The sequence below is a fragment of the Antennarius striatus genome, chromosome 8, assembly GCF_040054535.1.
Source record: "Antennarius striatus isolate MH-2024 chromosome 8, ASM4005453v1, whole genome shotgun sequence".
NCBI lineage: Eukaryota > Metazoa > Chordata > Actinopteri > Lophiiformes > Antennariidae > Antennarius > Antennarius striatus.
This window is the reverse complement of record NC_090783.1, coordinates 11,366,803-11,380,550: the sequence shown is the minus strand read 5'-3', so window position 1 is coordinate 11,380,550 and position 13,748 is coordinate 11,366,803. Positions and strand designations below refer to the sequence as shown.

At 41.0% G+C, this 13,748-nt stretch overlaps 1 protein-coding gene across 3 annotated transcripts in view; it reads right to left on the bottom strand.

The window, feature by feature from the left end:
• Nucleotides 1-1,603: 1,603 nt before the first annotated feature.
• The window catches only part of LOC137599788 (E3 ubiquitin/ISG15 ligase TRIM25-like), a 39,085-nt gene continuing 26,940 nt past the window's right edge, over nucleotides 1,604-13,748 (bottom strand). Inside the window, exons 7-8 of one of the 3 annotated variants that reach the window (XM_068320931.1) lie at nucleotides 1,783-1,943; nucleotides 1,604-1,702 (exon numbers count right to left, since the gene is read on the bottom strand). In XM_068320931.1, coding sequence (XP_068177032.1) covers nucleotides 1,643-1,702; nucleotides 1,783-1,943 — 221 coding nt within the window. In that variant the 3' untranslated portion in view covers nucleotides 1,604-1,642. Of the gene's footprint in view, nucleotides 1,703-1,782; nucleotides 1,944-8,038; nucleotides 10,847-11,323; nucleotides 11,402-13,748 lie in introns of those variants that run through there. The other 2 variants (XM_068320928.1, XM_068320930.1) reach the window with 2 other exon arrangements.

Here is a 13,748-nt window from a genome sequence, read left to right as displayed (position 1 = left end):
GAACAGACAGAATGAAATTAGTCATAAACTCTGTACAGGGTTCACTCAATGGCATCACAGCTTACCAGAAGGAATCATTGAAGAACAAAGACTTTAAACAATACCAAGAATTTGTAATCTTTCAGGAGGCTCTTTTCACCTTTTAGAGACAATGCAGAATGATGTCCAGAGGAGAGATAGTGAATATATCGGCAGAAGGATGCTGAGTTTTGAACTGCGAGGCAGGAGGCCTAGAGGTAGACCAAAGAGGAGGTTTATGGATGTAGTGAAAGAGGACATGAAGGTAATTGGTGTGAGAGAAAAGGATGCAGAAGATAGGGGTTGGTGGAGGCAAGTGATTCGCTGTGGTGACCCCTGAAGGGAAAAGCCAAAAGGACAAGAAGACAGACAATGCAAAATGACTCTTTGATATTTTAAATATTGGATGGTTGCTACTATCTGGTCTGAACACTCTGACATTCAAGATTTACAGGCCTTTAGCGTGTGAGGAACAGGGCATTCAGAGTTACACATGTGAGAACACAGTATACAGAACCATAATTTTACATGACTTCATTATACTAGCTTAACAGTGAATGACATTTTAAAGTTTATGTAAAATATTAAGTGATACATGATTGAGTAAGCAGATATCTGAGGAAACATTGCAATTATTTGACTAGATTGGTGATTGATTATGGCTTAACAATGTGTATAGATTAATTATTGTTGAGTAACTATTTTAGCAGATTAACTAGTGTCCATCCATCCATCCAGTTTCTTGTAGATGAAAGAACTGTAATTGTCTCATTTACAGCCTCTTCTTCCTCTTCCTCTGCTACAGGAGTCTGAAGTCCAGGCTGGACTATAGTTTGAGTTCCCAGAACTTTGTCAAATGTAATGCGAAGCCCTTCTTGAAAGAAAAAATATTTTCCATTGCAGTTATTTTTGAAGTGATTGCTGTGCTAATTTTTGCATGATCGAACAGGTTTAATGGCACTGTAATAGTATTAATACTGTTAACTCTTTCACATGTGTTACTTTAACGCTGAACCAGTGGTTGCCATATATACACTGCTTGATTGTCAATTCCAACACCGGGGCTATTGATTTTGCATTTTCAAATTTGCTGTTTACCTGTTTGCTGTGCATATGACAATAAAATTCTTGAATCTTGAATCTAGAAATGTTTTCCATGTTTTCCTATATGTCCAGTGGACTTAATTCAACACAAAGATGCTCCTGACATGTTTATTTTTCTTCAGGAGCAGGTTAAGGCTATGAGAAAGGAATAACTGAATATCAGGTAAATATGGAAAACTGTACATTTTGTTTTGGATGTGATTTGTGGGGGGGGTTGCATTTCCACCCTTACTGAACTAATTTTGCCCTCTAGGGGACAATCCCATCAATAATTAAAAAACAAAAGAACTAACAGGCAGGCTGTGACAGAGTTTTCTTACAGGTAACCCATAGTTCACATTGCTGGCACTAACTTTCAACCTGACATGAACTGTCGGCTGTCTCAATGTTCACGAAAGTACAAAATGAGTTCCACAGCATTTCAAGTCTTCCACAGTGTTCATAGAAGATTTCAGTGCCACCAGCCTCTCGTTCTAGTGGTCCCGCAGCAACAGTGAGACGGCATCGCCATGACAACAGATCACTGACACCAACCAGCAGCCAGGCATGATGGGGTGGAGACGACTGTGTGTGAGGAGTGCTGTCCCAGTCAATAAAGATAATTTTTATTGAATTCTGGCTCTGGTAAAGAATACCTGTCAAAATCAGTTACTAGCTCACGTAACAGAGGTGGTGTATTCCTCCAGTTAAAGAAACTCCACAGCAACGCAAAGACTTCTGTATGGTAACTTTGGGTCTCTCACCTTCCTCCTTCTCTTCCTCCTCTTTTTCCCGCCCTCCTCCTCCTAATGAGTTTTGTACCACCTCCTGCTTCAATACTCCTGCTGGGACAAACAAACCCTATGCATAAGTCACCATTAAAACAGGCATCACTACAGATTAGGTAAACAGAACATGGATTGTATGTCCTGTTTCTTAAATAATTTTAGACTTTTCGATCATTTTTACACCTAGCTGTCCAAAGTTCAGTTTGTCTTCAAGTCTGAGCAAGCATAATTCTTTATGTGTGTCCTGAATACAAGTGATGGAGAGAAATGTCCTATGTTGCTATAATAATTAAAAACCACTGGTGAAAATGATAAAAATGCATTTTTAGGATGTCAAAAAACTTTCATTACCTTTAAATTGAAAATCGAAACTTTTTTTTCATTTTTCTCGGTTTCTCTTAATTATAACTAAATTAAAAATAGTAATAAAATTCTGCATTCACACAGCTAAGTTTTCAATGAACAGATGCTCAAAACCAGTGTAATACACAAACTGGCCAGTAGATAATGGTGTAGGAATTCAGAATACAGTAAACTAAATGACCACGCCTGAGCACACTGATGAACAACAGTACACATCTAGCCTCAGTCCAGAATTTGTCAGAGCATTTGAATTATACAAAGTTGTATTCTAGCTTATCATTTATTCTTTGTATGCTTCATTGTATTTTACTTTGTCTATGACTATTTCATCTGTTATTTTTACTTTTTCCTATAAACAGACACCAATAACAAGTACAGCACCTCCCTTCTAATAAGTGTACTGTTCAACTATGTTAAGTATTGGTCTAGAACAGGGATGTCAATGTCAAATACACAGAGGGCCAAAAAAAACAAATTTGCTGCAAGCCGAGAGACAAACTGGTTCAGTGTTTATTAAAATATATTGAAATGATAGATGGATGGATAGATAGATAGATAGATAGATAGATAGATAGATAGATAGATAGATAGATAGATAGATAGATAGATAGATAGATAGATAGATAGATAGATAGATAGATAGATAGATAGATAGATAGCCAGACAGACAGACAGACAGACAGACAGACAGACAGACAGACAGACAGACAGACAGACAGACAGACAGACAGACAGACAGACAGACAGACAGGAGATAGATAGATAGATAGATAGATAGATAGATAGATAGATAGATAGATAGATAGATAGATAGATAGATAGATAGATAAGACTACAGAGTGATAGAACATGAGAAGGAGCTTAGGACAGATGTTGAAGGAGGCCAGCCTCCTTAGGAAGTACATCCTGCTCTGCCTCTTCTTGTTCACACAGTCCGAGTTGAGTGACCAGTCCAGTCTGCTGTCTAGCTGCAGTCCCAGGTACTTATAGTTTCCTACCACCTCCACCTGACTGCCCTTGATGATCACTGGTTGTGGAGAGGGAGGTGCCCGCCGGAAATCCAGCACCATCTCCTTGGTCTTGGAGACGTTGAGCTGGAGCTGGTTCTGTTGGCACCACTCCATGAAGTCAGCCACCAATGCCCTGTACGCCCCCTCATCACCCTCCCGGATACATGCCACAATCGCAGTGTCATCGGAGTACTTCTGTATGTGAAATGTATCCGAGTTGTGCTTGAAGTCCGATGTGTAGAGGGTGAAGAGAATGAGGGAGAGCACGGTCCACTGTGGCGCCCCCGTGCTGCTGGTCACCATAGAAGAAAAACAGTCCCCCATACGGACGTACTGGGGTCTGTCCGTTAGGTAGTCCGTGATCCAGCTCACGAGGTAGGGGTCCACAGCCATGGAGGTCAGTTTGTCCTGCAGGAGCCGGGGCTGGATGGTGTTGAAGGCGCTCAAAAATTCAAAGAAGAGCACCCTGACGGCACAGACCCCGGTGTCCAGGTAGGAGAGCACACAGTGGAGGAGGTACAAGACAGCATCATCAAACCCAACCTTGGCCTGATAGGCGAACTGGAGAGGGTCCATTGCACCCTGCACCTGTGGATGCATGAGCTCCAGGACCAGTCGCTCTAAGGTCTTCATTACGTGGGAGGTAAGAGCAAGCGGTTGGTGGTCGTTAAGCTCAGTAGGGCGTCTTTTCTTGGGTACCGGGACAATGCAGGAGGTCCACAGTGATGGGACCCTCCCCAGCCGCAGACTGAGGTTGAAAAATCGTTGCAGGGGGTCACCTAGTTCCGAAGCACAGGCTCAGAGGAGTCTTGGGGAGATCTTATCCGGTCCAGCCGCCTTATAGGGACGGAGCCTCCACAGCGTTGTCGTCACCAGGTCTGCAGTGATGACGGCCTCGGTCGTGGTGGGAGCAGGAAGTCGTGGCGAGGTTGGAAGTCCAGTGGTTGAAGTGGGGCCGTTGAGCTTCACAGCTCTTGGAGTGGGCTCGGGAGAATTGGCAGGGGCAGGGATGGAAGGAGAAATGGCAGGGGTGGAAGGAGAGGAAGCACAGGAGGAGGGAGCATCAGTGGAGCAGTCTGCAGGGCCGGGAGAGGCCTGGGACGAGGAGCTGGAAGTGGTGGGGGAGCTGAACCGACTGAAAAAGCTGTTTAGTTCATTCGCTCGTTCAATATTCCCCACCACAGTGCTGCGCCCTTTCCCGTGTCTGGTGATGGTTCTAATCCCATTCCAGACCTCCCATACCTGGTTGCGCCCCAGCTGCTTCTCCAGCTTCCTCCCGTACGCCTCCTTGGCCTCCCTCAGGCAGAGTCTCACTTCCTGCTGGGCCTTCTTCATCTCCTCCTCGTTCTTGCTCCTGAACGTCCGCTTCTTTCTGTTCAGGACAGCCTTGACTTCCTTTGTTACCCAGGGTTTGTTGTTGGGGTAACACTTGACTGTCCTGACAGGGGCCACGGTGTCCACATAGAAGTTCATGTAATCTGTAAAACACTGAGCTGCCCCCTCAATGTCCTCCCCATGTGAGCCCATGATCACATCCCAGTTGGTGGTCTGGAAGCAGTCCCTCAGCGTTTCCTCTGCTTCCGGGGACCACCTCCTGACCTGTCGTTTTGTTGCTGGCAGCCGTTTCACCAGTGGAATGTAGGTAGGCTGTAGGTACACTAGGTTATGATCTGATTTACCTAGTGGAGGGAGGGGGGTGGCGTTATAAGCCTCCTTAGCATTAGTGTAGAACAGATCGATGGTTCTGTTCTTCCGTGTGGGACAGTCTACACACTGGACCATTGTGGGGAGAGATGAGTCTAAGGTGACATGATTAGTCACCGGTGATGAGGAGCGCCTCCGGGTGTCGGGTCCGAAAAGCGGAGGTGGTGCCACAGGTGGTTTCTCGTGCAGTCTCAGGGTCCGCGCGAGGAGGGATGTAGACGGCGAGGACAATAACGTGTGAAAATTCAGTAGGGTCTGATGCTAACAGCTGTTAGCTCCAGATCGCGGTTACACAGTGTTGATTTCACCGTCACATGTCCTGGATGGCACCATCTATTGTTGGTATAGATGATTAATCCACCTCCTTTCTTCTTACCGGCGGTGTTCATGTCCCGGTCTGCTCGTACAGAGAAGCCGGTTAGTCCTGGCACGTTGCCAGTTAGCCATGTCTCAGAGAACACAAACAAGCTGGTCTCCCGGTAGCACTGATTGATTGCACATAGTCTAGTGAACCAAGAGCGAACATATATTATTGAATGATTAGATAGATATATAGATAGATAGATAGATAGATAGATAGATAGATAGATAGATAGATAGATAGATAGATAGATAGATAGATAGATAGATAGATAGATAGATAGATAGATAGATAGATACTTTATTAATCCCGGAGGAAATTGCATATTAAATGAAAACAATATTTTAAAATGGCTGTCAGTAATTTCAAGTGAAAACATTTTTCAACAGGCACACAGACAAAAACAAACTTCCTTCAAAGAACAATCACGCTCTTGTGTGTTTGAGACGTTTGATGGTGCCTTCTAAGGTAATATTCTTTCATTACAGCCAAACTTTCTCCACACAGAAGACACACAGGTGTGTCTGTTACCTCTGTGAACATGTCTTCTGCCTCCCACCTGGCTTGAAACCTCCTGTTCTCAGTCTCCATCTTCTGTATAGCCCTTTTAGAGGAGGGGGTAGCTGAAAGTTGACCTCTGCTCTGACTGCTGATGAATAATGAACCGGCCTGCAGGCCAGTTCTAATGGTAACTAGAATCAAGGAAGTAAGAGACTGCAAAATCCCGCGACTTACCCTGACCTACTTTCAGGGTAGGTCAGGGTATACCTGAAAGTAGTACCTGTCTAGTGCATAAACTAGTGCACATGGAGAAGGCCAGTGTGAGTAACACCATAGATCAAAGCTAGTGCATAGGAAGATCAAAGCACACGCTTTGTTATAGGGTCTTACACTTCTCCCTCGTTTTTCTATCCAAACTGGTTCCTGAGTGTACAAAAGTTGAAATTTGACCTTGACCTAGTTTTCTCAAGGTCAAGGTCATCATCTCATTTTCATCCCCTTTGCCGCCCAAGTAATGTGCTTTTTGTTTCATCTGTCTATCTGTAATTGTTACAAAGATATTTGGTGGACAGACGAACGAATAAACGGACGAACACATGAAAACTGACAATCGCAAAACATCACCGCTTTGAAGCGGGATGTAATTAAATATTATCCAGGAAGCCATGGTTAATTCACTCAAGGGCAAGATTCGACCCTTCGGCCTTGACTTTGATGTATGTGCTCTAGAATTAATCCTTGTTTTGTCAGTTTACTACTGTTTCTCATCAACTGTACACAAACAAACAAACAAAAAAAAGAGCCCCATACAGTTCCCATGAATTTACTGTCAGCCAACATGAAATGAACTCCTTTTAGAAAACCAAAATAATGCCAACATGTTTAACAGCCACATGAGGAAATGCACAGTGAGTCCTAGGTAAGACAAATAATGTTGCATCCTATAAACTGCAGAAAGTGCAATCTTAATTGACAGGTAGATAAGTAGATTAATTTAGAAATATCATTGACCATGCATGGTGTTGGAAAGTCAAAGATTTTGCATAATATAAATGCAATGCGGGACTCTGTTAGTAATATGTGTAATATATAAGTATAAAGTATGTGTAAGTTTTACTATTGTTTTAATGAGACTTATCATCAAAAACATTGTAAAAATAAGATTCATATGTAGTACTTATGTGACAAAAGTAAAATTGCTGATCCTTGTTTCATATTTTCATGTCAGTCTCAAAAATAATATAGTTCAAAGTCCTCACACAGTGCTCTGTCAAATAATTACAATCCACGAGAACAGCAACATAAAAAACATTTTTAAAAAAACAACATTTCAAAGGGAAAAACATAACAAAAAGATAACCTCTTCATCCGCTATTGTGGGTTGCTGGAGCCTATCCCAGCTGACTAACGGGTTCACTCCAGATGTGACGCCAGTGCACCCCAGAGCCATATGTAAACAGACAACCACACACGCACACACTCACACCTACAGTCAATTTGGTATCACCAGTTCATTTAAGCTGCATGTTTTTGGAGGTGGGAGGAACCCCGAGAGAACTCACGCAGACACGGGGAGAACATACAAACTCCGCACAGAGCGGGATTTAAATCCAGAACCGCATTGCTGTGCGGCGACAGCGCTACCTACTGTGCCACTGTGCTGCGTTTTTTTTCCTTACTTCCCTTAATTCAGCACCCACATGACATTAATTCATTCCATTTGAAAGTCAGTTTTTAAAAGCCAAATGTACAATAGATGATAAGAACACGACTGATTTAATATAATTGGGCATGTGATAACATTTGGTTGTACAAATGTTATCACAGTTTATGATGCACTATTTAAGTGCATCATAAACTTAATGTTGGCAAATTAATTTTGGTTTAGAGGTTATGGTGTATATGCTTTACATCTTTAGCGCAGTGGAGACAATCTTCTATTGTCTCACTTACATGTTGTACACTAAGTAAAACTGAAAGTGAGCCCAGCGACTTTAATGCAGTCCATTGTCAAATGGCATTGAGTCATGGGAATTGTCATCTTTCTTGAACAAACCACCATTTCTGATAGTGTTTCCAGCACAAAAAGTCATATATAAGGTCATGTTTTAGTTCATTCATGATATGCGTTGATAATATTCACCGACTTTCTTCTCTTTGACGCATTATCAAAATGACAATCTAAGCACACAACAACACATAAGGCAAAGTGGTTTTCAGATTTTTTAAAAATGGTAGTGCTACATAATATACCTTAAAAGAAATAAATGTTTCAAAACAAAGCATCATTATTTTACCAAGAGTCAAATGAGAAAAGCTTTTCCTGACTGGAGAATCATTAGAAACACATCACATTTTTCTAGCTGCTTTTACACACGCATATAGGATCATAAATGTTTTTGTGCAAAAGTCAGAGTCACACCACTTTTTCACATTATTACATTTCATCATCTGGCTGCTTGCACAACCCGCTCCATCTCAGTACCACACTGTTTCTGGACTGGGTGCACGCATAGAGATAAGCCATAGCATGATCAGTGCATTACCCTCATCTCAGAAAAACAGGTGGTTAGCTTAGCATGGAAACTAAAAAGTTTACGGTTGCACAAAACTATTTATCAGATTTCTGCTGAGCTAAACCTATCTAAGATAAACATAATTTGCCTGAAACAGAGGTTGCTCTGCAAGCAATAGGAACTCTCCATGTCACATGGCAGTGACGCTGAACAGAAAGATCTTTGCATTTTGTTTTTCAATTATTTGCACGAAATATTCAAACTGTTGTCAGTAGAATTCTCCCAAAGATTGTTGTTTGTCAAAGATAAACAAGGATTAACACATCAGCATGTTACTGAAAATTTCTTGTTGTTCTGCAAATTTAAAAGTATTGTTCTGGATAAAAACATGGTACTCAAATTTATATCAAGCACAACTCAGACTGACTCTGCCTGAAAGGTACCCTTTTGCCTATTGACCTGTCCCAGTAAGAAATAGACTTCTGAAAATTTTTGTGTCCTGTTTCATGTTGGCTCACTATAACACTTCAACAAATCCCACTTCCCCTGCTGACTCAAACTATTAATGTCTATTATCCGATTCTGTGACTGCTATAACCCTTGTCCTAAAAATCTTATAATTCTACATTCTCATGTTTTTTTAAACCTCCTGATCCTATTGCACTGAGCTCCGAGCTCTCATATCCTGCAAATTAAGAAATCCTTATCAAAACAACCAATGAGCCGATCGCTGTTGATTATGGTTGTCTCCAGATTCTAATACACTACAGTAGTTCCCTTAAATCTTAGTGCTGTGTTCTGTTATAGTATACTCCATCAGTTACGAGAAAGATTTGGCATCACCGCTACCACATTATTCAGTAGCTTCTTGACCATCCCATCCCTGAGGGCACATTTACGGATGAATGCTTCAGCTCAAAAACCGTTGAGTTTTTGTTAATATTTTTGTTGTTTTAAAACCTTCTGTGTTCACCTGCCATCATTTTCAATATTAATGTAGTGTATATGCAAAAAATGAAAATGATATATTTATGCCAAGGCAGCATTTGGTAATGTAGCTTTCAAAAATCAACATTACAGAATAAGATCACAGTAGCGGATCAGCAAACGTACACTGAAGGAGTGTAAATAAAATGAAGAGAGTCTGTAGGAAAAAACAAACAGACCAACATTGTGTTTGGATGTTGTTCTGGTCATTGTCAGTTTGCTGTCTATGTACAATAATAAGACGGTCAGTAACCATCTTCGTTTAAATTGTTCCTGATGAACAAAAGTTTGTTTCCATCAGGTAGCCCACATCATCTCTTAAGCGTCATCACAATATACAGTAGCTTCTACCAGATTCTGCACTAGGAGTGAGTTTTCAGTGTGACTGGCCCAACACACTGAAAACTCTGCACAACCGTTTCTTTCAAGTCCCAATTGAAAGCTAACGCGTTTAAATCAGTTATTCCCAGCAGTTTCTAATTACCTATGTAATTATATGAGATTGTGTTCTTTATTTATAACATATTTTATTAACAATTGCTTTTCTTTATTTTATCACTATTCTTTTATCAAGTATTAAATGTTGATTGATTTTAAGTGTCCATGGATGACAAAAAATTGCATATTATTGAAACTGAGTCATTGCTAATGCTTTCACGAATCCATATAAGTACAGTAAGCTTGATAGCTGTCTCAGACAATGATTTAGAGTACCTTCTATAAGAGAAAAGAGAAACAAAACAGAAATATCTTTCTTTGCCAAGACAGACATTCACAGAATGAAAGACTATGCATATAAATTAATGAAAGAATAAGTTTTTCATGACTGTAGCATCTTCCTGATGTTTTTGTTCTGCACCAGAAACCTCTTCATTTTCTTCATTTTTTCTGTGTTTACAAGCAGAGTGAGATCTTCCCTGAAGTAGTTAAATAAAGGGTTCAAGATGAGGAGAAAATTAGGCTAAGCTGAATTTCCATTGCCTCAGTCGGAGGGACAAATGAGAAGGGTGGAGTCCAAATCCAGACGGAAGGCAGGGTACAGTGGTTGAGAAAATGGGCATCGGAAAGTGTGCAGGAGCATCACTGTGTCCGACACACTATAGAAGGACAATGCTCCCTTCTGACGTTCTAGGAACACACCGATTCTGGGACAGGGTGGTGCAGCTACTGTGGTCTTACGGTTCTCATGCCAAGCAGCATACCCAGTGTGTGTACATCGCAGCCGCCATGAGTTCTCATTTCGCCCCAACAGGCAGGGTTTTCCACCACCTTTGCGTCCGATACCTCGGTAGGTGACACCAATGTCAACCCATCCCCTGCCCCTCCACTCCACCTCCCAGTAGCTGGCACCACCAAACTGGCCCTCTTTGCACAGAACTTGAGCCACTGAATCAAAGCGCTGTGAGTGAGGGGGGTAGGATTGGGGGTCCTCACCACAGTGGGCACCCTGGTGCCCCTCCAGGAGAACCAGAGTAGGATGGGCTGTGTCAGCATCCAATGACAGAGGACATAAAACTGTAGAGAACAAAAAAAACAAGAATACAGAGTAGCTTGAACAGTTGTCTTTTTGAGATTTTTACAACCACAAACAAAACAATAACTGATGTTGAGCTAATGGGGGGGTCCTTAAGGAAATGAATAAATACTAATTGCTGGCTTTATCTGAGGCTAACCAAATTAAATACTAAAGCTTAACCCAGTGAGGGTACACTGTCGTCCTTTCAGCTATTCTTAGCTGTGGAATTGAATGTCATAAAAACACTATGACAGCAATTCATCATGGAAGAAGCTTTGGAGTGGGCTCTCAGGTTTCTTATTCTTGAAGGAACTGGAAGCATTGAAAGTATAAAAGAGAAGGATGGAAAATTACAAAGGTCAAAGTCAGAGAGCAGAAATAATGCACAGAGGAAGACAAAGACACAAAAAATGAAAGACAAGGTGGAGCATTTGGGGAGAAGGATGAAGGCTAGAGGGTAGAAATACGATACTTACACCTGAGGAAAAGTGCCCTCATCCTCTGGTCAGCTGGCTGTAGAGACAAAGAGGACAGAGGGAACGACACTGGCACTGCTGACGAGGGACATGTGAGAGAAAGACACAATGAAAAACCAATGCATTTGTCCAAATCATCAGACTGATTATGGAAAAAAAAATCAGTTACAGTGAGAGGGTGGCAGAGGAAAAACGCAAAAACACAACCAAAAAAAAGAGCAGAAGTGAGACACAAAGAACAAAATGATGAAAGACTGAAAAAACATGAAAGAAACAAGCACCGTAACCTGCACAGCAGTAATGATGAGTCCATAAGTCTAAGTCTGATTACTTATCAGCAACAAAAAATTTACATCTTCACATTGTTATTGGAGCTCATGTCAGCATTTTAAAATCTGCAACGAGGTTTGGATATTTTAGAGAAAATACAACGTGGGTTAAAAAGCAGTTAAGATCTATTTCAGTATTTTCTGCACTAAAAGGTGCAATGGATTATAAGACACACCTTCAATGAATTGTTTATTTTATCATTTATTTCATATATAAGGCGCACTGGATTTTAAGATGCATATAATAAAAATAGATTAAAAAAACTGGGGCTATACTTGCGCTATCCGTCCACTATCCAGAGCATTCATGACTAAATACCTTTAATCAACTGTGCACCGCCCCTATTGTTATGTCAATGAGGCCATTCTGAGACCCCGTCCACACGATGACGGATTTTTTTGAAAACGCATCAAAAACGATTCGCGTCCACACGACAGCGTTTTCAAAAAATCTCCGTCCACACGTAAACGCATCAGTGAGGTGGAGGTGAGATCAGTGAGATCAAGGAGGTGAGGCACTGACATAAAAGTCACTTCTATGAGCCAGACAAAGTGGCATACTTGCCACTGTCTGGCAAAATACGCCATATTAAAAAACCAGACATTAAAAACTGGTTAAATCCATTACGAGTGGACCACTCAGTTCCAAGAGGGCGGATTATTTCCTGATCTTAAATTCAAAGCACATATTTAAGCGCCAACATTCGTCTTCGTCTATTAATTAAATATTGTTTTAATCGATCCGTAGTCCAGTTGGAGTTGAGGTGCAGCTATTTGATGCTACACTTTGTGCCCTAAACTATTTCTTAACCAGTTTTTAATGCCCGGCTGCTAATTTACCGGCAAATACAACGCTGTTTTACTCATAGAACTGATCTAATGTCGGTGCCTCACTGCCATGAATCACACAGCACATCGCTGCCAGACAGAATACACAAGCTTAAATGCGACCCTCCACACACACACACACACACACACACACATACTCACTTATACTACCTTACCAGGTCTCACTCATCTTTGCTACTTTGTGGGGTCCACCCTTTCCACTGGTGCTACAACTTTGTAAAAAATCAGGCAAGCTGGAAAAAAAATCTATTTCACAAATATCACTTGAGTTTAACATATTTCCAAACTTTTGTCTCCAAGTAAGTTTTTTGCTGCATTGTGAGGCCCAATTTCTAGCATTTACTACCTTAGACGTCCTTTTTTACACACCTGCACACACATTTCTAGCTTTTATATCATAGCGTGGTACAAGACATGTGACAAAGACATGAATGCTTTACATTAACCCAACTTTATCAACAAACAAGAAAAAACTTGAATAAATATGGCCTCATTACAACAAAATGCAAAATAAAAAACAGGCAGTGACAAAAACAAACAAAACCTTACTGCCTTGCTCTCCACTGGGTTTTTTTTCCAAAAAGGCCTTCTTTTGAGCCATAACTTTATAAAAGAAAAAACAAGTGGGCCTCATTTCAAAAATATAAAATCAAAAACAGGCAGTGAAAAACATAAAACAAAAACTTTCTACCCTGAGGCCTTCTTTTAGCCTTAGTTCAATTTAAAAAAAAAAAAACCTTAAAGAAAGATAACTTTATAAAAGAAAAAACTGAAAATAAAGTGGGCCACATCTCCATCCATCCATTTTCTGCCACTGGGTCCACCGTGGCGGGTCACAGGGTGCTGGAGCCTATCCCATGCTGGCGTAGGGCGTAAGGCGGGGGACACTGCAGCTGTTGGAGTGGGAGGCTGCTTGTTTATCACCTATGAATTCAGATCAAAACAATCATTTGCAAGCTGGTAAAGATAAAATCTGCTATTTTTAGATATTTCTGTGTTAAAAGCACTAGTTCAAGTGAAAGCAGCTTCTGAAATGACATGTGAACTCAAAAATAACAGCATTGTTCAGTCTATACTAGAGGAACAAGGAAATAAGACAACAAATGAAAGAGTAACATGGGTTACATTCAACATAGCCATGTCAAACCTCTAATACTTAATAAAGTGCTATTTTATGACAGTAATGACTTCACTTGGTTGTTGACAGGTGTTGCCAATTGTTTATAAAGTAATATATTATCAGTTAC